This window comes from Anser brachyrhynchus, assembly GCF_964034855.1.
Source record: "Anser brachyrhynchus genome assembly, chromosome: 2".
Lineage (NCBI taxonomy): Eukaryota > Metazoa > Chordata > Aves > Anseriformes > Anatidae > Anser > Anser brachyrhynchus.
The window spans coordinates 34,500,723-34,525,191 of record NC_137695.1 but is presented as its reverse complement, the minus strand read 5'-3'; the positions used below and the strand labels follow the sequence as shown (position 1 = coordinate 34,525,191).

General features: G+C 40.3%; 1 protein-coding gene across 2 annotated transcripts; it reads right to left on the bottom strand.

The window, feature by feature from the left end:
• Positions 1-105: 105 nt before the first annotated feature.
• KLHL7 (kelch like family member 7) lies at positions 106-23,624 on the bottom strand. Of its 2 annotated transcripts, none has more exons than XM_080582655.1 (11): positions 23,323-23,624; positions 20,018-20,120; positions 18,979-19,095; positions 17,687-17,811; positions 15,285-15,460; positions 12,507-12,681; positions 10,969-11,111; positions 6,235-6,475; positions 3,432-3,633; positions 3,051-3,148; positions 106-1,360 (listed from the first exon to the last, which is right to left on the bottom strand). In XM_080582655.1, the coding sequence occupies exons 3-11, from the start codon at positions 19,065-19,067 to the stop codon at positions 1,077-1,079; spliced, it is 1,533 nt and encodes a 510-aa protein (XP_080438781.1). In that variant the 5' UTR covers positions 19,068-19,095; positions 20,018-20,120; positions 23,323-23,624; the 3' UTR covers positions 106-1,076. The 2 variants fall into 2 exon arrangements, with proteins under 2 accessions (XP_080438781.1, XP_080438780.1); XM_080582654.1 differs by having other exon boundaries at positions 18,979-19,072; positions 23,323-23,623.
• Between the last annotated feature and the right edge of the window lie 845 nt (positions 23,625-24,469).

The window sequence follows — 24,469 nt, the reverse complement described above, 5'->3', positions numbered from 1 at the left end:
GTTGAGCTTTATGCTGGAAGAAAAATTGTGATCACATTTAGTATCGTGGTGGCTGGAAACATTTACAAAACCAGAGATTAATAATCATGTGCAACTTCAGAAGACTTCTGCAAAATAACTTTAATGACTTGGTTCGTGCCATTTTAAAAACAGTCATTTTCAATAAAAATCAATACTTTTTTTTGTATTGACTTTGCTTTCCCATTCCTATTCACTTCTTTGATAATGGTTTGGCATCCACAGTATGTACAGTCTGCTTGCCTAGGAAGATGTACTGAGTTTGATTATCTTGAATTTCCAACTTGCTCCTATAGTGCACAATTATTGTGGACCTTCCCCTCCCCCCCATTTATAAAATAGGAAAGTCTTTTGTGAGAGCTTCCCAAAATGCCAAAGATGACATTAAGCAAAGTATTTCTCAAATCTATCTCTATATATATGGCCTGTCTGACTTTAAAATCAGTACGCAGTCATGCACATGATGGAAGATAATCACCAGAATAAAACACCTATTGTAATCTGGAGAGCTCTATAATCTATCCCCATTCAGTATAGGAATCTAAGTACTGCTGTCCTTGGTCTTTCCTGAGCAAAATAGTCATTGCATCGTGGTAAGATTTTTGCAGATATGTATGAATGAGAAAAGTTTGCTCACGTTTCTCATGACCCAAGCTATCTTTACTCACCTTTATCAAAGGAAGAATCTCTGTAACTGTGCTTGGTAAGTGTCATTTAACCAGCAATGTTATGTTCATCAAACACCTTGAGTTCTTCTAAATAACTGGTTTGGGTCTATTTTTTGACAAGGCCACACAGAGTCCTTTTACTGGAAGATGGCGTATGTGTTCAGGTAGGTAAGTGGATTCTTAAAACACATCCCCATCTCAAAACAGACAATAAAATGGGCATCACAAAAATCCATGTTATACAATAAGCTGTATATACAAATTGAAAGACTGCATTTCAGTTTTTCCTATTATTCAGTATAACAAGATTCAGTAAAACATGGAAGCAAAGTACCAATGGCCATCTTTCCCCAAGTCCTTGAAGAATTTCTCAGGATCTCCTACACGTCTTCAGGTCTCTAATGTTTCTTCATTTGCACCACAAGTGTCTACAACACAGATTAAACAACTTGTCACTGGGAAAGCACGGACTTTGGAGTTGGCTATCCATTTGTCTGTTTCAGTATTATATTCAAGAATGTGCCCTAAGCGACCAACACCCTGAAAACCAGCCAGGACATAGACTATAGATCCCACAGCAGCACACTTCACTGTAACACCTTTCCATGGCATTGGAGACACCATCTTCCATTCATTCATCTTGATATCGTAATATTCTACATTATCAAGGCCACCTACAAAGCAATGAAACAGATAACTGCTTATTACAATATCCTGTCGAGGCTGAACTTGAGCATACAAATGCTTCATAAAATTTAGTTATTTGCAAGGTTTACATTGAAACACAGATCAAACAAAAAATCATTGAAAAGAAGGGCCACAGGTTTCCAAACTATCTGCCCTCCCCTTTTTTTAAATACAGGAAGAAGAGTAGAAAGGAGACTGAAAATGAGAGGTATTGTTACAAGTTTCACATTATAAAGATTAACATTTCATTCACTAAAGATTCTAATGTGTTGCTTCATGAACAGAACATTGCCCAGTATATTATGGATTTGTGGCTAGTAACCAAAAGTTAGGAAACTACCTCAAGCTTGCCCCTAGTGCGACCGTTTCATTCTAGAGGAGTCATCAGCATACTTTTACTTAAATAGGTCATATACTGAAGGAGGATGTCTCTCCAATAAATTTCAAGGATTTTAATATCATAATGGCCTAAGTGCCTTTAGAAGGGCCAATAGTTTCAAGTTATTAAGGAAATATAAGATTTGATCTATAAGATCAAATATAAGATCTCTATAAGATCAAAAATATAAGATCTATGTAAGATTTGTTTCTTTAGGAAACAGGCAGTTATCATGCTTCACATTATCTACAAACATCTTGTTATTCCTATTTAACAATAATGACTAGAAGGCACAGAAAAGTTTTCACTTCCACTCTTGAATTATTGTAAAAATTAATCTCTCAGGTCTAATCTCAGGAGGTGTAAATATTTCATCCCGTAATTCTTCACCATTATATTAAGAACAATTTATCAGTATGGTTGCAGAACATAAACAGCAAAATACTTTACTTATTGCCTCGGTACTACACATTCAAGCAAACACACTAAAATTTTTGCAAAGTGGCAGTTCTAACCATAACTGTTAGATAAAGTACAAAGATTTTATCTACTGCTACTTTTGAATTAAGAGTCAATCATGTTGGAATAGTTTCAGTAGCTAATTAAAGTAAAAGCTATATTCTAAAAGAGCATTAATGTGAAATTAGATATTCTAGTTACCATAAATAATAATTAATAAATCTCCTAGCAGAGAAGTTTTCATTTTCAAAAGCACTTCAGAAACCCTATGTAATTAAAATTAAAATTAAACTGTCCTGGGAAATTAGCTATCACTCTGCTTTTACAGATCAGGAGACAGATCATAAAGTGACCTGCTTATGACAGTAAGTCATATTTCATTAACTAGGGCAGTCAAGAAAATTCTTACTTTTTCACCACTTGAAAATAGCTCACTTAGACTGAAGGTCCCAAAACAATGTCTACACTTTTACCTGTCTCTTAGAGGAATAACAAAGTTTCTCAAAATACACAATAAAGGATTAAAAAAAAAAAAGAAGAAATTTTATTTTCTTAAGCTTAGCCATATTAAACTACTGCAGAACTAGGCTAAACTATGGGTGCATTTCTGAATTTGACTGTATTATCATTAGTAAAATTTCACTTTGGGAAATGAGATATAGTGAAGCATGGAAGAGAAAGACGGAAGGCAACAACGATGTGTCAGCAGCAGAACATGTTTTATGGTACTGCTCAAAGTTTTTCAGCTGACTAAAGTAGAATGAATTCTTTGCAAAAGCAAAAAAGGCCCCCCATGAAACCTGGTGAGACCATCCAGAGAATTACAAGTGCTGGAGTACCTGAGCCATTTTGTCCACCCACAGCAAATATTTTGTCCTTTACAAACACCAGTCCATGATTCTTCCTGGCTTCAATCATTGGACACAGCTCGGTCCACCTGGAGAAAACAACACGAAACCACAGGAAAATTGACTATTTAGTTCCTAGAAAATAAATATAAAATACATAAATAAATCCTGGAGTTGGGAAAACAGAATACGAAGGGAAGCTGAAGAAAATTAGCCTTTTAAGTAAAACTACAAGTAAATGATACGTTACTACTTAACTCAGGAAAATACTTTAATGCACACAATTCTTCGTATTCATCTGTATTTCAGGCATTCCTTGGTTGAGCAAAGCACAAAGTGACCAAAAATATTCAGAGTTGATAGAACACTTACGTTTCCGTTGCTGGATCATAAACTTCACAGGAATTGAGTACTCTTCCAGAAACATTGTTTCCCAAGCTTCCTCCACACACATAAATGAGGCCATTCGCCTCCACCATTCCATGGCTGCAGCGCTGAGTCAGCATGCTGGGCTTTGTGTGCCAGCTCTCTGTTCTCGTATCGTAGCATTCGAACAAATACAGTGCAGAATTTCCTTAAAAAACAAGAAACCCACCAAAGTGGCGTTAATTTTGGTGGTCGTTATTCAGGAGGAGAGTAACAGTAATTATCAAATTTGCTTTGTTAGTTGTAAGGGGAAAGGTGCTTTTCCACCACTAAAAATAGGGCCAACCAACTCAAAATTTGCGACTATTCAAAAAGCACATACTTGTAATTGTTTTCTTGACTCTTTTGTTCCAAAATACTTAAGTTTATAAAATTGCTGTTTGCATTTGAAAATGAGTATAAGTTATGCAGGTTTTTTTTGGAGGGGGAGCCGGACTGAACAGAGATGTATATTTTGATCAGATTCTGAACAAATTGCCATCAGGTACTGATCAAATCGCCATCAATCCATGCTACTCTCACTACTTGGAGACGTGGAACTTTCAGATGTGAAGATGAAACCAGCTTTGTAAAGTTCGTACAGATTCATGCGAGTCTCTCTCTAAGCAAAGTGATTTGTACAATTCCCAGAATATTTGCTGCTTTTGAATTAGACAGCTAGATTATGTTAAAGCATAATTCTTAATTATTAGCAACCACAAAATAGCTAGCCCTCACCATTTTACTTTCTTCCTTGGGCCTGGCAGATACTTAATATTTTCTGCAAGCACAAGGTCTGTCTTCCTCCCTCAAGGGCCAATAAAACTATTAATGAAATCAAAAGCATTTTATTTTTAAATGTAGATAAATGGGAGCTTAAATACTTGTGCTTGGATGACTAGCCATAACAAAAGCAGAGGCGGCTGGATACAGCTTGCTCTGAAAGGAGCCAAGTGCATACACTAGCAGCACTCACTGAGGACCATCAAGATATGTGGAACAGCGTTACGTTTCCAGACCCAAAATACAGGAGTAGACTTCTCTAAACTGTGTATTTGTTTACTCCTACCACATAATTTTCAATATCATTAAGAACTGCAGAATGAGACTTAATTTCTTGAAGTAAATATACATCCTTATTGCTTTGAAGCTGTACAAATTCTTATGCACAGGAAGTAGAGAATAACTGTCTTTAATGTCATTGCTAAAAAGTGAAGAGCTGCTGTTTTCAGTATGTTGTCAGGATAATGTTAAATGTTTGTTCTGCACCTGAATGGAGGAATTCAGTAGGTTTAGTGCTCAAACTCTGCTGGGTATTGCAAGTAAACCAGGATTCCGTCAGTTCTAAAAGGTGAAGCAAACCCTGTTGCCTTAGCGGACTGGCACAGTACTTTGTTTTCCAAGCTCTCCAGTCAATGCAAGCAGCATGCAATTTTTAGATTTCTCTACAACACACTACAGCATTTTTTCCCCAATTAATAGTTTCGCATAATTGTTTGCTCCAATTTAGAAAACACTCTGATCAGGATAGACAGGCTTTTCTAAACAAGCAGTGTTCACTGGATTCCAAAGCAAAAATACACCTGCAAAGTAGGCGAGTTTATTTATTTTTATATGTGACTTTTTTGTCTCTCTCATGGAAGATTTAAGAGGTTTTATAGTGTTCCAAGCCTTGGTTAAACCAGTTTCAAATAATGGGAAGTGTTATGTCACATTTATCACACTAGGTGGCAGCTACAAACTGTCTTATTGTAAGAGGTCTGTTGTAGCAGCCGATATTTTAGAAGTCAGATAACATTACTAAGTCGATTAATGGGAAACTGTAAAATTTTGATAATGTTTGGCACTGATTACAACTATTTTTTTCCTGCTCTCTTTCCTCTGCAGCAAGACAGAACTCAATAGGATCTACTAAAAATTTCTCCCTAGGTACAGTGTTGTTTTTTGGCAGAACTTTTTAAAAAAAACTTTTTATGGATAATAGCATACCTACATTTCTACTTTTGGTTTCCTGCACATGCATCAGGTTAATCTAGACAAAAATTATTAACAGCTGCTATTATGCTAGAGTTTGTGTGTCACCCACTAGTGGTTTTTTTGTTTGTTTTTTTTGTGGGAAGGGGGGAAAAAACCCCAGTGGTCTTAGTTTAACTACAAGGACAAGTTTAACTACATCTAAATAAAGTAGTATTTAATCATGTACAGAGGCAAGCCAACAATAACAAATTAACAGAAGATAACTTCTGTCATTTCACAGAAAAATCAGACTAAAAAAAAAAATCAGGTATAACTTCACCACCAAAACCAGTTACTCAGAATCTTTATTTCACACTTTTTTCTTTGAAAAAAAAAAATCATTAGGCCCAACTTGTACAATGAATGCCATTGCCAAAATGCAGGTATTCCGGCCATATGCCAGAGAAAATTTTAAACCAGTTCTGTCGATTTATAGAGGTAAACTAATAGCAGAGTGGGATGGCAAATCATGTTTGCTTGTCCCTAGTTAACTCTGCAAAGTACAGCGTGCCGTACACCCTAGTTAATGTGAATAATATTTCAATAAGTGAAACCATTTTAAAAACACACCAGAAATAGCTTGTTGAGTTGTGGGGAGGAGAAAATTCTCAATATGGGAAAATTAACTCATTAGGCTAACACGGCAACGTGCAGTTTCTTTCCAACAGAATCATGCAAAAACCAGAAAAATCTCCAGGTATCTTTGTTTGTGCTTTTTTTTTTTGGTTTGTTTTAAAGATTTTTAGTGTCTTACCCACTTCTGAACCACCAGATGTATAAATTTTGCCCTCAGCAGCACAGGCTGCAAGGCTATCTCGAGGTGTTGGAGGTCCTAGCTTGGAATACCAGCTATCCTTCACCACATTGTAGCAGTCCATTCGCTTTATAGGGAAGAGCTGGGAACCACCCAAAATATAAACTACGTTGTCCCAGAAGACACAAGCTGCATCCCTGCGCTTTTCAAAGGGACATCGGATGTCTGTCCAGCTGTAATCCTGCATTACAAAGAACAGGTAATGTCTAATAGATTGTAACACTTACCTGCACAGCGAGTGTTTTTCAAACAGAGCTTTTCATAGAGATTTAGATATGGTCAGTTTTAAATTTCCTTTTCAAAACAAACATGAATACTGTTTATTGAAGAATACTCCTCAGGCGTACTCTTGAAAAATTCGCTTAGACACAGACATAGTTAGCTGCAACGAACCACGACATTATCAATTTCTATTTCCTCATTCCCTCTGTACACCCCGTACAGCTTCCCTGAAAAACAGATTTTTTTTCCCCCAACAGAATTGACCTCCTGCTGTTATCAAGTCAGAAGCAATGCATGTAGTCAATAAAGCAGAATTGCATTTTCTTTTATAGGAATGGAAAAAGACATCTTACATCTAAAGAAAATAAGTACAGAAAGTAAAAACAAACAAAGGCGATGGAAAAAGGGAAAAGATAATATCCAAATTGACAAGCAACTCAGTTAAAAAGCTCTGTGATACATACTTTATTACCGTAACAACTAGAAGCTTATTTACAGAATTTACAGAACACAAATGATCTATAGCTATCCACAGTTGATAGCATGAGAAATAGGGTAATGCTTTATCACAAATACTGACAGTCATGTTGCCTGGAAACTGATTTTGCATGGATTGGCAAAACCAGCAAGTATCAAATATAGGCATTAAGGCTACCCAAAGCCTTAAGAACACCAAACTCAGCAACTGATGGCAGACCAGGATAGCATACAGAACAAGAAACACTTCTTGAATAATTGCATCTCACATATTCCATGCCATCGTAAGCACAGCTTGTGTCTTATGCTGAACAGGAAAGCTTGGGACCTTAACTTATCTCTGTCACCTCAGGATGGTCTAGCTAAACCTGCTGAATGACCTTCATCGTAATGGTTCACACAAGACATTACATTATTACATTTTCTTAGCAAGGACATACTTCAAACACCTTGGTCAATGAGGAGGAACAGCGACTCCTACATGGGGGTTCAAAGAAAGAGGCAGAGCATGTTATAGTCCAAAACATCTTACAATCTTTTCCTGTAGCATCCCCCAAATCAAGAAGAGCTGGCAGGTGCATGTGGCCCTTTATGGTGAGAAACACGTCCTGAGGCATCCTAGAAAGGAAAGCCATACTACAGCATGGCAAAATAAATAGCTGCATAAATCTTAAGAAAAACGTCTTAGTGCTTTGTGCAAGATCATCATATTTTCTGGCTCAAATTTCTGGCACTTTTACAGAAATCCGTTTTCCCTTACTGTTTTAAGAGCTGAAATCTGACCCACTTTTGTGGCTTCAGTTCATAGCCACCCTTTCAATCACAGCTTTACCAAATGAAAAGCCATAGGCTCTCCCATAACCTCAGCACACTCAGCAGAACCCTCCTCTTCCAGCAGGAGGCAATTTAGGTTCTTTTCTTTCAGTGCTCTTCAGCGTGTTGCCCTGAACCCCACAGTATTCATCTCAGTAGGGCTTAGGCGTTTACAAACAGTTGCTTTGAACAACAGCCAAGATCTGTGCAAGCCTCTTTTTTTTTTTTTGCAGGGCGTGGGGTAGTGGGGTTAGAAGGAAAGAAAAAACAAGATGAATATGTGCTGACACTTCGCCTGCTGACCTTGGTTTTCAACAGCTGGTGATGCAGGACACCAGAGGCAGAAGCTGTACCTTTGTATGTAATTGTTTTTGAAAGGCTTTTTTTTTTTTTAATTAAAAAAGAAATTTAACTTACTAAAACCATCTGAATTCTTGGCAGCTACAAGACCCTACAGTGACAATTCCAGATGTAATTATTATGGGCCACGTGAAAGAGCACATCCTTTTGTTTAAAACTTCTTCCTCCATTTCAGTTGCTACTTCCTCTTCCAAGGAAGAACAGTAGGCATGTCTAATATGGACAACCTTGCCATTAACAGTGTATCATCTACAGCTCCTTATCTCCTTGTAAGAGGTATGCTGGTTCTCTTAATTGTCAAGAAATATCAACGCCAGGCATCTGTTAATTTTTAATAGCCACTGGCAGATATTTTTATTGTTAAAAGCTAAAACTTCCAGCTAATTCTGGTCACTAGGGCTAACAGAATAATTTCAAAGGAGTAAGTATATTCCTACCTCAAAGTCCCATGAAGTCATGTATAAATTTTAATCAAGAAATCATAAAAAAACTTTATTTCCAACTTGGGAAAAAGGCTTTTTTTAAATGCTCTGTGGAAAATTCAACAAGAAAATGTTTCCCACCACCACAAATAGAACACCTAAGATTTTCAGCATAATTCTGAAACCAAACATCTCTACTCAAAATAGTGCCAGATTGCTCCACAAGAGTTTTATGCCCCAGTCTGCATCTGTTCCATCATTTTGATCTCTTGAAGGACATGCAACAACTGAAGTATTAAACACAGCACATCAAAGACAAAGATAGTCAAAGTAATTCTGTTTACAGCTTCAACAAACACGGCCTATTCAATAGCGAAATAATTTTTGCAGTATTAGTGAAAGTTATGTCACTCATAACCAATATAATATTTTCAGAAGAAACATAACCTAAGTTTGTTTTGAACTATTTCTTTAGCTGATGCATAAGGATTTAATTAAATTATTGAATTTAATTAAAATCAAAAGTAGAGGCTTAGGTCACTATTCAATCAACCCTGAAGACAACAAAAAACGGAATTTAAATTCCTTCCCAAGGTCCTAAAACCTTGCAGAAGTACATATATAACCTTGATTTTTGGCACTCTGACACTCCCATTATCTTTTCATATGACTAATTAAAGCAGGTTAAACATGTGATGTAGTATTTGCAGCATTGGAGCCTTACATCCCACACCTATTTCACATGCACGTGACGATAATCCCACAGGGGTTCTGGATCCTTGGTTTGTGGCATTTAAGAAGCTACTGTCATAGGTAAAGATCAAAGAAACACTCTAGGAAAATATCCAGAAAAGGGCCTTTAAGTAACGTAAAAGCTAAAAATAAATTAAGTAAAGCTATTGAAGAAGACATGACAGGCTAGCTAAGAACACTTGAGGAAGCATATAAGCACTAGAAAAAAGAACATTGAAGGGAGACAATGCTTATTAGAATCAAGTTCTCCAATTACTTTCTTCTTTCTCCTTCCCTGCCCCTACCCTTCTGCCCACACCCAGCCCCACAGTTAAGCCACATGCAAGACCACACAGCTCCAGCAAGAAGTAATTCTGCAAGATTTCTTCCAAAAAGAAAAAATAAAAAAATTACCTGCTCTGTTCCTCCCACCCCACTATATATCTTACTTGAGCATATGCGTGAAGAAAGATGAACATAATTCAAGAATTTGGAATTCTCAATAAAAATACAAATTAAATGTCTCACTTTAAGTCAGCAAATCTGTTTTTTTTTTTTTCCCAAACTTGATCAATGCTCGTAAGAGGTGGCTTCAATTTTATTTTACCTAAGGGAATGCAAATTCATGTTGGATAAGTTCAAAACACACCCCAAGGGCTCGTTCATTCTGAATTAGATCTGACGGGACTCACATTCATTATGTAGTTTAGACAGATAACACAACTGTTTGAAATTGTAATAAGCATTTAATATGCTGAGGTGAAACAACTGGAATCTCTGCAACAAAATATTACAGGTGTGTAACTTAATTTATTAGAGAGCATTGATGCTTTGGTAGAAACTTATTTCTGTATTACTGCATGTGCTTGGCTGGTAAAACAGCGTACGGGTAATCCTTCTGCAAACAGCCAATGTTTCAAACCCATCTAGTCTGCAGAGCTGTAATAAACATTTCTGTGGCTTGACTTCATTCAGGAAACATGTAAGAAAATATCAGGCAAAGTTTTATTGCTCTAAATTGGCCACCTCTAAGGTTTTTGTTGTAGAAATTCACTTTTCCCCCCACTTCTAGGGTAACTGGCTGCCAATTCCTCTAACATACTCTTAACTTCTGGAATTGTGAACCACTGGACTTTAGAAATGGTTACACATTTATACTAAATGAATCAAAACCCCTTCTATTCTAAAACAGGTTCTATACTATCATAAAAGCCAATGTTTTATCTTACACTAAGAAGAAACTGCTTTGAGTTAGTCTCTGGACACATACGTGCATGCACATGCATATGGATTTCTACATATTCCTAACTGACTGCCTGATGTTTCTGTGACCTTTTATTTACTTCCAGCTGTGGGATGCACACACCAATCAATTCTCGACTCAAATGTATGTCAGAACTCTGTAGCTAATACTGCCAACAAACAAGCACATAATCATTCTACTCAAAACAAAGTACTACATCTAGGTACACAGATTTGAAAATGCCTAATTAGCTACACCCTTCCAACTGTATACCCAAGAGGCAGGGAATACGTTCTTCCCCACACCATTTTGTAGATCATTATGCCTTAGTTAATACCATCAGCAAATATAAACCACAGAGGACTACAAACAGTGAATCTTAATGCATTCTGAGGTAACGATTACCTTTGGATTAAAATATCTGCAGGACTGGGGCTGTGAGCCTCCAAACAAAGCAATGCGATAATCATGTTTTTTTCTTCTTGGCCGCGTACCTTCCACTAACTCTTCTCTGTCTTCTGGGGAAAGTAGATGGTATCGCATCCCACCTGGAAGGAACACAACAACCGCTGTAGATCCAGTGTGGCTCAGAAAGGGATGTTCCAGGGCCAGGGAGGGGAAAAAAAGGGGGAAATCAAGTTTCCACAGTACATCTGTACAGCTTAGTTTTGTTTTTTAAATGTACCAGTATGCAATAGCACATAGGAGAATACATCCAGATTTACATCCCATTTCAATCTGCCTGCTCCATGTGACAACAGGGTATGGATACGGATGCATGTTACATACCAATTTATCTATCGGCTGTATTTTCGCCAATACTACCAGGCATCTAAGTTTGCCATGCTGAAACTGGCAAAAAGAAGTACAACCAAAGACGACTAATACTGGCAGAACCGGGAGCCCAAGGAGAACAGCACCAATGTTAAAGAAGGGACTTCGAGGCAACAAGGAGTCACCACGCTCTGCTCCTGACCCCATGGTTTCTGATCAATAAGGAATGCATCTATGAAAAACCCTCACTTTTGTTCACTACTTGACAACGCAAAGTATTAGTTACAATTGCTATAAGAAAATAAGGATTTTCTTACAAAAACATTCCAAAGAATACAAAAATATTAGTGACATTACAAACCATTAAAACAAAAATCCGTATTCCTTCAACAATCCACCTAATTCCACGTCATGCAAGAAGTATGACTGAAATACTGATGGTCAGCAAATACTTACCAACGTATAGGCTAATTTGAATCTTGCTTGTTGACTGAAGGAAAACAGTTGTATGCCAGTTTTAGATTTACACTAAAAGGAAGCTGACTAAGTAACTGCTACTGGAATACAAAAATTCTTCTGGAATATTTATCAACATCTTGGCTTTTCTTTTTCACGTGATAAAACTTCAGATTTGGTGTCTAAAAAAACTAAAAGCTTGTTCCCTCATCTCATCTGTACCTTGGGAATGTAACTATCTGTTAGGCTCAGCTTCCAGAGTATGTTAGAGGTGTAAATAGCGCAACAGAGGCTTAACATTCTTATTTGCATAGGGAAGCTTTGTAATATTAAAAATTAATTTCTTGAAATTTTAATAATTCACATATGAATATTAGACACTGAAGTTCCTATCGTGTCCCAAAGGCACGCTAATGCTTCCAATTACCCTGACAACCCATTGATGGAAACTTCATTACATTACACATCACAAAGTTAATATCATTTGGTGATGACTTTCACTTCTTTTCTCGTTTCACAAGAATGTGTACTATTTACATGACAATCTGCTAATCCAACTTCAAATAAGTGCAACATCCTCAAGGGAACACAGTCAGATGTATTTAATGTGAAAATGTTGTCAGAGCATTTTAAACCAATTTTCAAAAATCCACATTCCACATAATTTTTAAGTTACACAGAACATCAAAGATTTCAACTAGAAGTCAACTTACTGATCACCATTTTAAGGCATTCTGGGTTATCCTGAATAAGTGGTTCAGCCTGAACTGTTTTACTTAAGAAGTTCTTTGATATAAGAGGAAATCGGACTTTAGCAAGAATGTCAACCATGTATGGCTGGCGATTTGGCTCATCGTACTTCAGCCATCTGACTGCTGCATCATAAACCTTAAACAAAAGGAAAGAAAAGAATAATGTACATCACCATAAACTCAGACAAAAGCTAAATCTCAGTGCTCTGAACAGATTCTTCTACCTGTTGAGAGTTAACTTACTTAACAGTACGTGGAGATTTCACAAGTGTATACACCTCCATCTTCCAAAAAGGCAAGACAACACTCATGTATGAAGTAAAATCCATGTACAAAACTTTTTTTTTTTTTTTAAATAAAAACTTCTACTGCCATTTAACCTTTTTTTCAAGTGGGAAGCATGAATCTGCAATTCATATTTATCTGGGCAGCATTAAAACTAGTATGCTTCGCATTCAATGTCACAACACAGATAATACTTCACCAGAAGCGCTGAAATAGTTTGTGCTTTATATAGTGTCATGAACTGACAAACTGCTTCTGTTATCGAATCAGTGCTGGGAAGTTCCAAATGCATTGCTATTGTGTCTTGGGGGACCATTTAAAAATATATATACGCTTTTTTAACTGCAGACTGCCATAAGTTTACTGTTCTGAGACTCTCCTCTCTATCTCCTCTTTACAGGAAAAGATAATGGGTTTTGTTGGCAGGGCAGGAAGGACAGAACAAGCAAGGTAACCAAGAAACCTGTTTTATTTATGACTGTCCTCTGAGTCAGGAAGGTAATAGTGGACTTCCTTTCCATTCCTATCTACTAAGATATTTCAGTGCTGCTCTCAGACATAGCAAGCTTATCTTTACTGTACACTGCCATTTCAGAGTCAGCACTCGTTTCATTACAAGTGATTAACACATTCAATACCTACTCGTTGTAGCTGAAACTGATCACAGAGATCACTTGTGAGTGATTTAGTTCTGCCATTAAATGTCTCTCCATATTATGAGTTATTCAGAAGGATTGCTAAACCTCCTCTGCTGTAATCCTGCAAAATGACCACAGAGCAAGGGAAAGTAGAGAAAGAAAAAAGGATTTAAGGCTCAAGTTCCATCAGCTAAGGAAATTCAGCAGAATGTTGGCATACAGTGTTCCTGTCCCTATCAACAACAGAAACACCACTAATGTACAGGAAAAGTAGGCCACTTAGTAATCAAAGCTACCCTTCCTGTTTCTGCTAAATGTAAATATGCTTTACACCAATACAAAGACTGGACTATGTCAACTTTCTCTTGGTACTCCTAAGAAATAAGATTTCTTTGGTATCACTTACTAACTTTGCAATTTCATACTGTACGCTGCCACTTAACAAGAGGAATTTTAATCATGCCATGCTGCCTACCTGAAATTTCTATCACTGATGCCACGTTGAAGCATGCCATCTTTATCAGCAAAACTTCAAAAGTGTAAATTCTAAAGTGTAATTTCCACTACAAGCTAATAAAATATAACACTTCTAGCTTTGAGACTGTTACCCTGTGGCCTGAACTCTTCCCAGTCCATGGTAAGAATTTTGAACTGTGACCTAAATCATATTTATACTTATAAACTAGTCAGCTGTCATATTCTTGTCACCTGATATTATTCCTCTACCCACAGTAATTCTTATTTTCATGTAACAGATACACTGAAGAAAATGCATTAATTATGTGAAGACTAAACTTCAGAGTCAGCAGAACACCCGTTTCTATTTAAGTGCACACACATACCATCTTGATTACGAGATCCCTCTGTTGCACTTCAAAGAGGCACATAGACTCGTGATGACATAGCTAAATGAACTTGAATTATCTAGTTCAAACGCCAGAACCAGCTAGAAAGGCAAAACTTCAGTATGGTTTCAACAGATGTGAGTGAGAACCTTCAAGAAGAATCCAGCAGCTACAACCATCTTGCAATCACTTCTTTGGGCTGCAGTGCAGACACGCCTATAATCTATTTTCTTGCAGTAAAAAGAACATTCTGGCAAATCAGCATTCAGGGCTGTGGTATACTGAATCAAGTTTTCCAAATGGGACTGCTGCGAATGTACTTTCTACCACAGTTTACAGCTTTTAAATGAATCAATTTTAGGCCCTTTCCAGCCACCCAGGCTTATTTTTTTTTGTGTGTATTTATTCCATAAATATAGGCCTTCCACCAACCTGTCACTGTCAATGCTGCTAGTTCCGAGTGCTTGGTGCACCTTGCTCCTAAGTTCCGGAGTTCTGGAAGATTAGTTTACGTATGCATATTTCCATCAGCAGCAGCTCCTGTCTGAAACAAGCTGAGACTCAGCCCATACTCAGGTAGAGACACGCAGCCATTAAGGTGCACATCTCACCCCAATCTGGGAGCAACTGCTGTAATACATTAAATTTAATTCCATTCATGTTATATGGAATTGAAAGCCCTACAGCTACCACAATACAGGAAACTGTTTTGCTTACTCCCTTTATTACTTCTCTTTGCAGCTCGCTGAGACTACACATGTAACATCCACACTTCAAGTGTGGATATTCATTAACATCAGGTTTTGACCAAGCTAGGATGCACTTTCAGCAAGCACTACGTGCATCACACACTGTAGGAACATACGAAGAGAGCTGCCTCAGTCTATTTCTTGATTAGAAAACCATAGTGAAGTTCAATGCTCTTCGCTGCTAGAAGACAGAGCTCTTTTATAATGAAACAGGGATCTCACCTGATCTTCTGCCCTCACAGTCAGTGTATCTTGGTTCAAGAGGTGTGTCACACGTTTAACATCAAGCTGAAGAAATTCATCTGTCTTGTAAACTTCAGTGAAATGTTGATGGATAAAGTCGTCTGCAGTGGCTTTCAGTTCTGGACAGTCTAGGCATTCTGCTAACACACTTATACCTGCAAAGAAAAAATTAAAAAAAAAAATCCCAACTAAACTGCAATTACTGTGGAGAAAGGCTGAGAGAGCTGGGGCTGTTCAGCCTGAAGAGAAGGCTCAGGGATGGCCTCATTGCAGCTTTTCAATACTTAAAGGGGGCTTATAAAAAAAGATGGAGAGCAACTTTTTGCTCAGTCAGACAATGACAGGACAAGGAGAATGGTTTCAAACTAAAAGAGGGGAGATTTAGATTAGAGGTTAGGAGGAAATTCTTCACTCAGAGGGTGGTGAGGCACTGGAACAGGTTGCCCAGAGAGGTTGTGGATGCCCCATCCCTGGAGGTGTTCCAAGGCCAGGTTGGACGAGGCCCTGAGCAACCTGATCTAGTGGGTGGTGTCCCTGCCCATGGCAGGGGGTTGGAACTAGGTATCTTTAAGGTCCCTTTCAACCCGAGCCATTCTATGGTTCTACTTTTAATATACTAGACTAGAATAAAAATACTGTAATTTCACTGATAGTTACAAACCCAGTTTAATATTTATTGATATGCATTTTCTTTTTAAACAAAAGAAAAAAAGATGCTGCTGTAACTCATCTGCAACTCAGGACAAACTAAGATAAGCCCAAACTTGTGATCCCTATCCCTGCAGAACTAACTGGAGAGCCAGGCCTGTAGGACTTGCTCTATTAACTACTTCCTCGCTGTTTCCTTCCCCACTGTGAAAGAGACGACAGCACGTTAACTAGGTCTGAGCCACACTACAACCACCCAGTCTAACCAGCACAGCTTGAGAGACTGCTTCCAGGTTTCGCGACCTTCCCTGACCCGGTCTCGCAGCAGCGGTCACCAACCCAGCCCAACCGCCTGTAAGAGCCACAACCAACTGGGACTCTGATGTGTCAGTAGCAAACTGCTGCAGGCCGACACAAAAAAGTCAAGCTGATGCTGCTTCAAGAGCAGAAACTTCGCATAAAGGTATAAACAGCAACTGCTACTGAGAAGCACTGTTTCCAGCCCTCCCTCTAGTAACCAGGTAAGCACAGGGTTATTCAGCAGGAAATCTGCTCATCATGCTGCAAATCTTCCCTCTCCTCCTCCTCTGGAGGATGGAGGGGTGGTAGAAGCAACCCACCAGCCAAAGGCAACCCATGGGATGCAACTACAGTGAGCTTCTCTAAGTAGTAGGATGCAAAATACAATAATAAAATCCAAGCATGTCTCTGATGAGCTGCTTTCCAAGTGAGAAATAACAATTTCGAGAGATTGCAGATTCACCACGGTTTCTTTCAAGTACACATTTTTATGGGCTTGCCTGTGAGTCTGCAGAGAACGCCTTTCAACTTGTAAAGCATTATCTTGTGGAAAAATTGATTTAATCTTGATCTCCCTTTTGATATAAATTAGCAAAGTATGCAAGCGTTAAGAGAATATAATTAACTTTCTGGTTAACAAAGACCACAGAGGACTGAACATGCCCCAAAGCAAGCATAAGTGGCATTTTCCTCAGAAAGTGATGTCTTCCTTCCAGCAGTTGTTTCGGAGCCACTGCTGTACTGCACTGAAGCATCAGTTGAATCCTTTAATTCAGATACTTTGCAAAACATTTCTGTTGATATTATAAACATCTATAACATACTTGAGATGTCACTAGGAGAATAACATAACCAAGGTCAGTAAGAAGCTTTATAAATTTTCTTTAATTGGAGACTAAAGTGCTCCAAATCTTGGAGCATCAATACACACCAAGTTCTGCTTATCTTTTTTTGTAACTCTGAGTATACAGTAAGGCTACAGGGCATATTAAGTACCAAACCTGCCCAGATGACAATCACAGACTTCACTCAAAAGGAGAAGCAATTAAAAAAGAGTAACCTAAACTTATCCTGTTCATAGTTTTTAGAAGATACATTAATTTTGTATGAACTACGACTGTCAAATTCCACCTCCAAGTACAGTAACAACAACTGAAAGCTCCACCTCATTAAACAGCTGAGGATCTCAAACAAACAAGAAGCTACAGGCTGCTGCTAATCTGGGATGAGACCTAGCAAAGTCAGTGGACCCTGGTACTGACCAAAAACCGCCAGATCACTTTGTTTATGGCAAGGGAAAACGGTTTAGATTGAGCCAAATTATTTTTTATGTATCTGGATTTAGCTAAGCGTTACCGTCTTTTAGATGACACTGTTTTTTGAGAACAGCAAAGTTAAAAACAAAGTAAAAATTAAGTCTGCATTTCTCTTACCAAGACAATTTGAAGCATCAACTTGTTCTTTCAAGAAATCCACACACATTTTTTTCACAGGTTCAATTTGATACTGGTTTGCTGCATCTAGTAAAGACTGGACATTATTGCTGTTAACAGAAATTCTGCGAAACAGAAGATGCAAAGTTAGCACAAATACCTACTTAGCTGCAGCTAACTTAAACACCAACTTAAACCAATTGAAATAATGGCAAAATTATTCCCTTGATATTTCCCCAAGCATCCTTCTCTTCCATGCAGGGAAGACAGCTTCCCTTCATGGTCTTTCCAAATTGCTTTGGTTTGCTGTACTTTACTAAGGAAGGGCAAACAGTCCTGGATTTTAAAGGCTAAGCCTCTAACACAGGCCATCTGGAATACCATGCTAATTACTTTGACTTGTGTGGTTAGCCATTTTTACAAAACAGAAAAGGAACAGAACCTTTTCCTGACAGCCACCTACTCCCAAACAGACATCAGCAAAATTTGTCTAAACTCATTGTGGAGCCTGCTCTGGTTGACCTGTCTGAAGTGCACGAGCAGAACAACTATTTGGGAGTGCCTGAAGAAAAGGTCCAGAGCCCACAGGCAAGCGTTTGTGCACCAGCAGAGGCAACAGTATGGCTGGGGTGCTGACACCGTGTCTCACCACGGATGAAGCACACAAGACTCCTCTCAGAAAACAGAAAAAGCCTTCTTAAGGAGAGTTAATCCCATCAGCACAAAGATGAAGGGCCTGCCATCCATCTGCCATAAGAGCTCCTTGCAAAGTACCGTTCACAATCCTAGCTGTTTGAGCGAGCTTTGTATAAACACTACAGTGCCTGCAGTGCTATTTAAAACCAAGCACGGGGGCAGCCTGAGATAGAAGGGAAATGCTGTTCACACAGTAGTTATCCACCCAGCCCGACCAGAGGTGAAGGTGCAACTCCCACAAATGGTTATCTGTGATAGCTACTATGGCCATAAAGAGAAACCCCTGCTGGTATCAACAGGGGCCTGGATTTCAGAACAATGGGGAATATCATTTGACTCCAACACTGAAGCCAGAAGCATTCTGAATTGCCTTCTGGAGACAATTACCACCCTCTTTAGTCTGTGGGGCTTCCTACTGATTAAATAAAAAGGAAGAGGGGAGGAGAATAGAAGGTCTAGTCACATCAGACTTTAAATGAGTGAAGGATTATAATAGTAATAAAACTGATGAATCATGAAAGCATTATTTTAACATTTTACCATTTACAATTGGCAGGCTTTCTAGCAGAAATGTCATTTTTAAATAACAAAACTACCTTGCAGTATAAGCAAACTCCACAAGCTGTTCAATAATGTCAGGTTCTGCATCCTTTAGCTCCACTTCGAAGGACTTGGATTCAAGCATATTCGCTGCAAATAGATTAAAAGACAAACTACATCAATAAGCCACTCTGGCTATTGTATTTTCCACTGTTTGCAAAACGTAAAGTAATTATACAAAATGGGAACTTGCTAAGACTGCACACAGCTATTCCTGTTTCCCAGGATTATTCATGCAAGTCACGAAAGAAAGGAGGCAGTGTGACAACCAAGGTAACTGGTGTGTGCGTGCATGCTCGCGTTATGTCGATTATGCTGTAACGTGTGTTAAATAGAAAGGGTCAGAAACGCTGCTGACTGCAGCGCAGACTGCCAAGCTAGCATTACCGAGGACAGGAAGCACAGACTACACTACTGAAAGCTATTTCCATATTCACGCTGATAATAGAGCCAGCTCAGAGCTCCCCACACCCAGTCCCAGCATTGCAAGTTCACCCGCTGATGGTTACAAGCCAGCCACTGGAAGGCACACTCGTTCTACTGCTACTTACCGTGCTATAAAACACGCATTAAAGTCAATTTAACTTCTGCACGCCTTACCTATGATTTGTAAGATAGGTAGTACATGGCTAAATTTGTAAAGTTAGTGCAAACGCAAGAACGCTTACGTTCCTGGAAGCCTGCTTTGTTAAGTGGCAGTGCCTAATGGTGGGAAGGAACAGGGCAGGCATCCTTTGTGCCACGGGAGTAACGACCCCAAGTTTTCAGGTTAAGGGAGGGAGACCAACTGCAATACAGTGTATGGGCTCCAACTGGGCTTCCATACAAAGTAACACTTGGTTTGATCAAAGGAGAGATAAAGTGAAAACGAGGGGAATGGCGAACAGAGATGAGTGGAAGGATACAAACTGAAGCAATCTTCACTTACACTTGTCTTTGAAATTAATCACTTTCATAAAATAAACAGCTTGTCAGCCATGTATCTAACAGCATATGACCATGAAAGCATAAAATCAAACGATTTTGAAGACTTACTAGTGAACATCAAGTTAAAAAAGTGACTTGCTGAAGCGAGCACAACACGGTGAGCTGGGATCTTTCTTTCCTGAACCATAAGAATGACATCACATAGAGTTCTCTAAATCAAAGGAAAAAGGACAAACAGAAAAAAGATAAGCATTTTTGAAATACTTTCAAAAATATTTCTCTAACAGCAGCTTAAGGAAATTCACTGGTGTCCCTAATCTCCATAACTCAAAAGAGTATCATGTAACAAGAATATTTTCTGAAAGGCAACCAAGTCAGACCTTTGGTCAGGACGACCAAAGTCAACCTGAAAAAGAAAAAAAAGCTCAGTTTTCCCCATGAACTTGCACCCTAAAGCTGGTCACTGATAAAATATGAACTCTAAAGCTTTTCCTGTGACATTTACATCAACCTCCTATAACAGTGTCCGCAGCATCTAACGGGGGCTGCACTGACACTGCAGCCTTTTCATCCATCAGGGGCTTTCTTACTTACTCAGCTGTCAGTTTTCATAAAAACCTCAGAGGATCCCAATACCTGAAGAATTCCATCATACAGCCCAGAGCGAAAGCCATGAACAAATTCAAAACATGCAGTTGGGATATGTTAAATAAAGCATATCCCAAAACCACCACTTATATCGGAGAGTCTGAATGATCACACCTGATCAGCAACTTTCAGACAAAATATACTTGTATTTCTCATTGTTTGCTAATTGTATATAAACAGCGCATGACAGTTCACATAGGGGAGAAACTATGAGGAGAAAGTGACAGAATTAAAAGTTGTCAAGAGAGAAGAGTAAGGGGCTGGGGTAAAAATATGTTATTTGAATAGATTTTAAAATGGTATCCTTTCTAAGAACACACTGACTGAAATAAAGGCACGCCATACTTCAGTTAATTGTAATATTTTTGTATTAAGAAAAAATGGTTTTAGGAAGCTAGCTCAGCACTTCCAGCTACTATCTTGAGACTACTTTGGGTAACACCTACCTACAGCCATCCCAATACTAACCCCAGAAAGCAGCGTTTCTACTGTAGGAAGGAAATATTTGATTAGAACAGCGTTAGAATTTTCTCCACACAGACAGTGTTACTTAGGGCTCAGCTTCGGCTGATAATCCATATGTAGCCTTGTTAAAAAAGTATATTTTTTAGCTTCTTAGAGGACAACCATCAGAAAGTGTTCACAGGACAAAATATAAATGATATATTTTAAAATACTCTAATTACAAGTATAGATGTTTTAATTACAAGTATAGATTTGAAGGGGTATATGACAGCCAACTTCCTTTGTGCACCCACGGCACCATTTATGACTGAATCAATAAAAAAAGACCATGTGAGAAAAGTTTCAAAGGAAATCTTTTAAAGCTGGAATTCCCAGAACATCTGGTTCAAAATAAGCGTTGCACATTAGCACTATAAGATACCATAAAATTCCGTGGGCAAGCTGTGCTAAGGCTTGTAATGCTGCTTGACCTACGTGCTGTGTTTGTAAGGTATGTTTAGTGTCCGCATGTTTACTGCCTCAGCTCAGTATTTGAAGCATCTCAGATATCCTAAAGCCTCTCTGGGCGTGGGAAGAAATATTTGTCAACCAGAACAGATCATCGCTTTCCTTTCTTCTTCCTCTGTGACGCTCCTGGGTGCAACTGGTCTATTTCAAACAACGTACAGAAATTCCCAGGAAGAACTTCGTTCCAAAGGACCCACTTGCATCACTCCATAGCTCCAAGGATGCAACGCATGACCAGCATTTCGGCAACCAGAGGACACACCCAGGCGTCAGCCGGCACTGCCAAGCTTTGTGAGCTCGGCGACACCTTGCAAACCCGTCCCAGCTTCCCCCTTGGCACATTTCCACTCAGCTACAAAGTGGCAACAGAGGATTTATGGGTGTGCTGTCAAATAGTAAAATCCACAGTAAAAATCCACAAAGATATAGGTCATCTCATTTTGGAGATGAGCAACAACTCCTCCATGCACTGAACATACTTACTCCCAACATCCCACCAGAACTAAGCACAGATGCGTCCATAGTTTGCTCTGAAATCCCATAAACGCAGCAGCTGCCTCTAAATCCCAGCTCACGCAAAAAGCAGCCTCTCAAGAATTAGCCGTACCTTCCCCCAGACCATTTTCCTACATCATTAAACCAATGCAGTTTAATTGGTGGTGTTCTGCATGCAGGTTGCCATATCCACCACAGGAAAGTTTTCACTCACAGCATACTGAGGTTTTATAAGTACAGCACAATCCTCAAGTTATCAAAGCACGTAGAAGAGCTTCCTGTAGGTCCTACTGAACTGCAGCACAATGAACCAGCTGATCCAGTACGTTTTCCTCAGGCTGCTCCTCCCACAAACAACCAGAACAAGCAAGAATATCATGAGCTACGCGCAAGTTTCTAGAGTGGCGGATAGACATGCAAAGCTACCACCTGAGGTCTGATTTGAAGTTTTTGGGAAACTCTGGCAAAATAAAAGAAGTCAAAATCCAGGGTTGCATCCCCGCCGGCACACCAAATTTCAAGACACCCCGAAGTGTCACAGCAGCACTTCAGCTTCATCCTCTCACACTGGGGGCTCTATTCCCTCTACCCAAGCACAAAGAGCCGCGGCACCTGGCATCCCCTTGCCAACAAGGACAGCAGTACGAGACAGACAGTGCCCAGCTGAATTACTGGGCCCAGCCACACCCTGGAATATGTTTTACCTGATTCAAAATAGAAACAAACCTACAAGAAGTAGGTCATAGGCTCTGAGCGTCAACGTAAGTCTTAGTGCTCCATGACCTGAAGTCACCACAAACCTTTCATTGAAGCCAACTCAGTTTTTCATACACAAGGGTTTAGCTACACGAAAAGCTTTACGCACACAAGCGTAACTGACAGTGTTATTAATAAAAGATGCACGGGTCGGGTGATGGACAAAAGCAGAATCTGATATCGCTTCCTAGGCCAGGCCCAGACAGATGGGCACGTTACTAAAAGCTGGCCTGAGCCTTTCACCAGGCTGACCTGGGAGGCGAGCAGCTGAGCCCCATGGCCAGCTCTAGCCTGGCTCCACGTCGCTTTTAACTAACGCCAGGGCCAAGGCGGTTCCCCTGAGGAGCAGAAAGTTCTCTTCACGTTTCGGGAGCCGCGCAGATCCCGTGCCCACTCTCGCACCACAAGTTTGGGGCTCTCAAGAAGAGAAAAACGACCAGCACTCCCCCCAGCCTGGGCAGCACGAGCAGATTTGGGGGTTTTCACGGGTGTTTAATGGATTTCGACCACCGCAGCCCTGTGTGTGTGTGCGTGCGCGTTACCTGCTTGCGCATGCAGTTCATGACGCCCATGAAGCCCGCCAGCAGCTTGGCCTCCTCGCGGGCCGCCAGCTTCTTCTCCGTCTTCTTCTTGCCGCCCTTCTCCGCCCCGGCGGCGGCCATGGCCCCTCACCGCCGGCACCGGGGGCCCGCCACCCGTCGCGGGCCGCATGCGGCGCCGCGGGGACCCCTCGGAGGCCGCCCCGCAGCCGGGAGCGGACACACGGACGGACGGGCGGACACACGGACGGACGGACGGGCGGAGAGATGCCGGGCTGGGGGAGGCGGCCTTGGAGCTGAGGGAGCGAGGCGGGGCTGCGCAGGCGCGGGCGCCATTTGCCGGTGCGCTGCCCCGCCGGGGGTAAACAAAGGGGGGGGGGGGCGCGGGGGCTGTGGGGTTGGGGTTTGGGGTTTGGGAGCTTTCGGTGCATAAAGGGGGCTACAGGGAAGCTGGGGAGGGACCTTTTGTCACGGGGCGTAGGGATAGGACAAGGGGTAATGGGTTTAAACTAAAAGAGGGGAGGATTAGGTTAGATATTAGGGAGAAATTATTTGCTCTGGGGGTGGTGAGGCACTGGAGCAGGTTGCCCAGAGGAGCTGTGGGTGCCCCATCCCTGGATGTAGGATCATAGAATGGCTCGGGTTGGAAGGGACCTCAGAGATCACCCAGTTCCAACCCCCCTGCTGTAGGCAGGAACGCCACCTCGCGCAACGATCAGGTTGCCCAGGGTCTCATCCAGCCTGGTCTTGAACACCTCCAGGGAACCCCTCTCGCCCAAGAGACCAGGTCAAGGCTTGTTTTTAGAGGTTTAGGCTCAATTCCTCACCTGAGGGGTTTTGAAGCTGTGTTGTTCTAGGGACTGGTGGTAGTTGTGTGCATCTGTGAGCAGTGAGTGAATGGTTTCAGCCAACGCATGGAGACCACACCAGCTCTCGCTTTGAAGTTCCTCAGGCTCAGCCTTGCTCTGAGAAGGTGGCAGCAAGGCTCAGGCCTGTGTGGGCTGAGGAGGGAGTTGTATTTATCATTGAATTACAGAATCATTAAGGCTGGAAAAGACCTCCAAGATCATCTGGTCCAACAGTCCCCCTACCACCAATGTCACCCACTCAACCATGTCCCTAAGCACCACGTCCAGCCTTTCCTTAAACA

What these genes read in the sequence shown, in the direction of transcription:
- KLHL7 (XM_080582654.1), bottom strand. Translation starts at nt 23,442, where the DNA reads ATGGCCGCCGCCGGGGCGGAGAAGGGCGGCAAGAAGAAGACGGAGAAG. An exon ending in ATGCCTTAAAATGGTGATCA is followed by an intron (nt 11,112 to 12,506) that starts GTAAGTTGACTT and finishes TGTTCCTTCCAG; the next exon opens with GTGGGATGCGATACCATCTA. An exon ending in GCAGATATTTTAATCCAAAG is followed by an intron (nt 6,476 to 10,968) that starts GTAATCGTTACC and finishes TTTGTAATGCAG; the next exon opens with GATTACAGCTGGACAGACAT.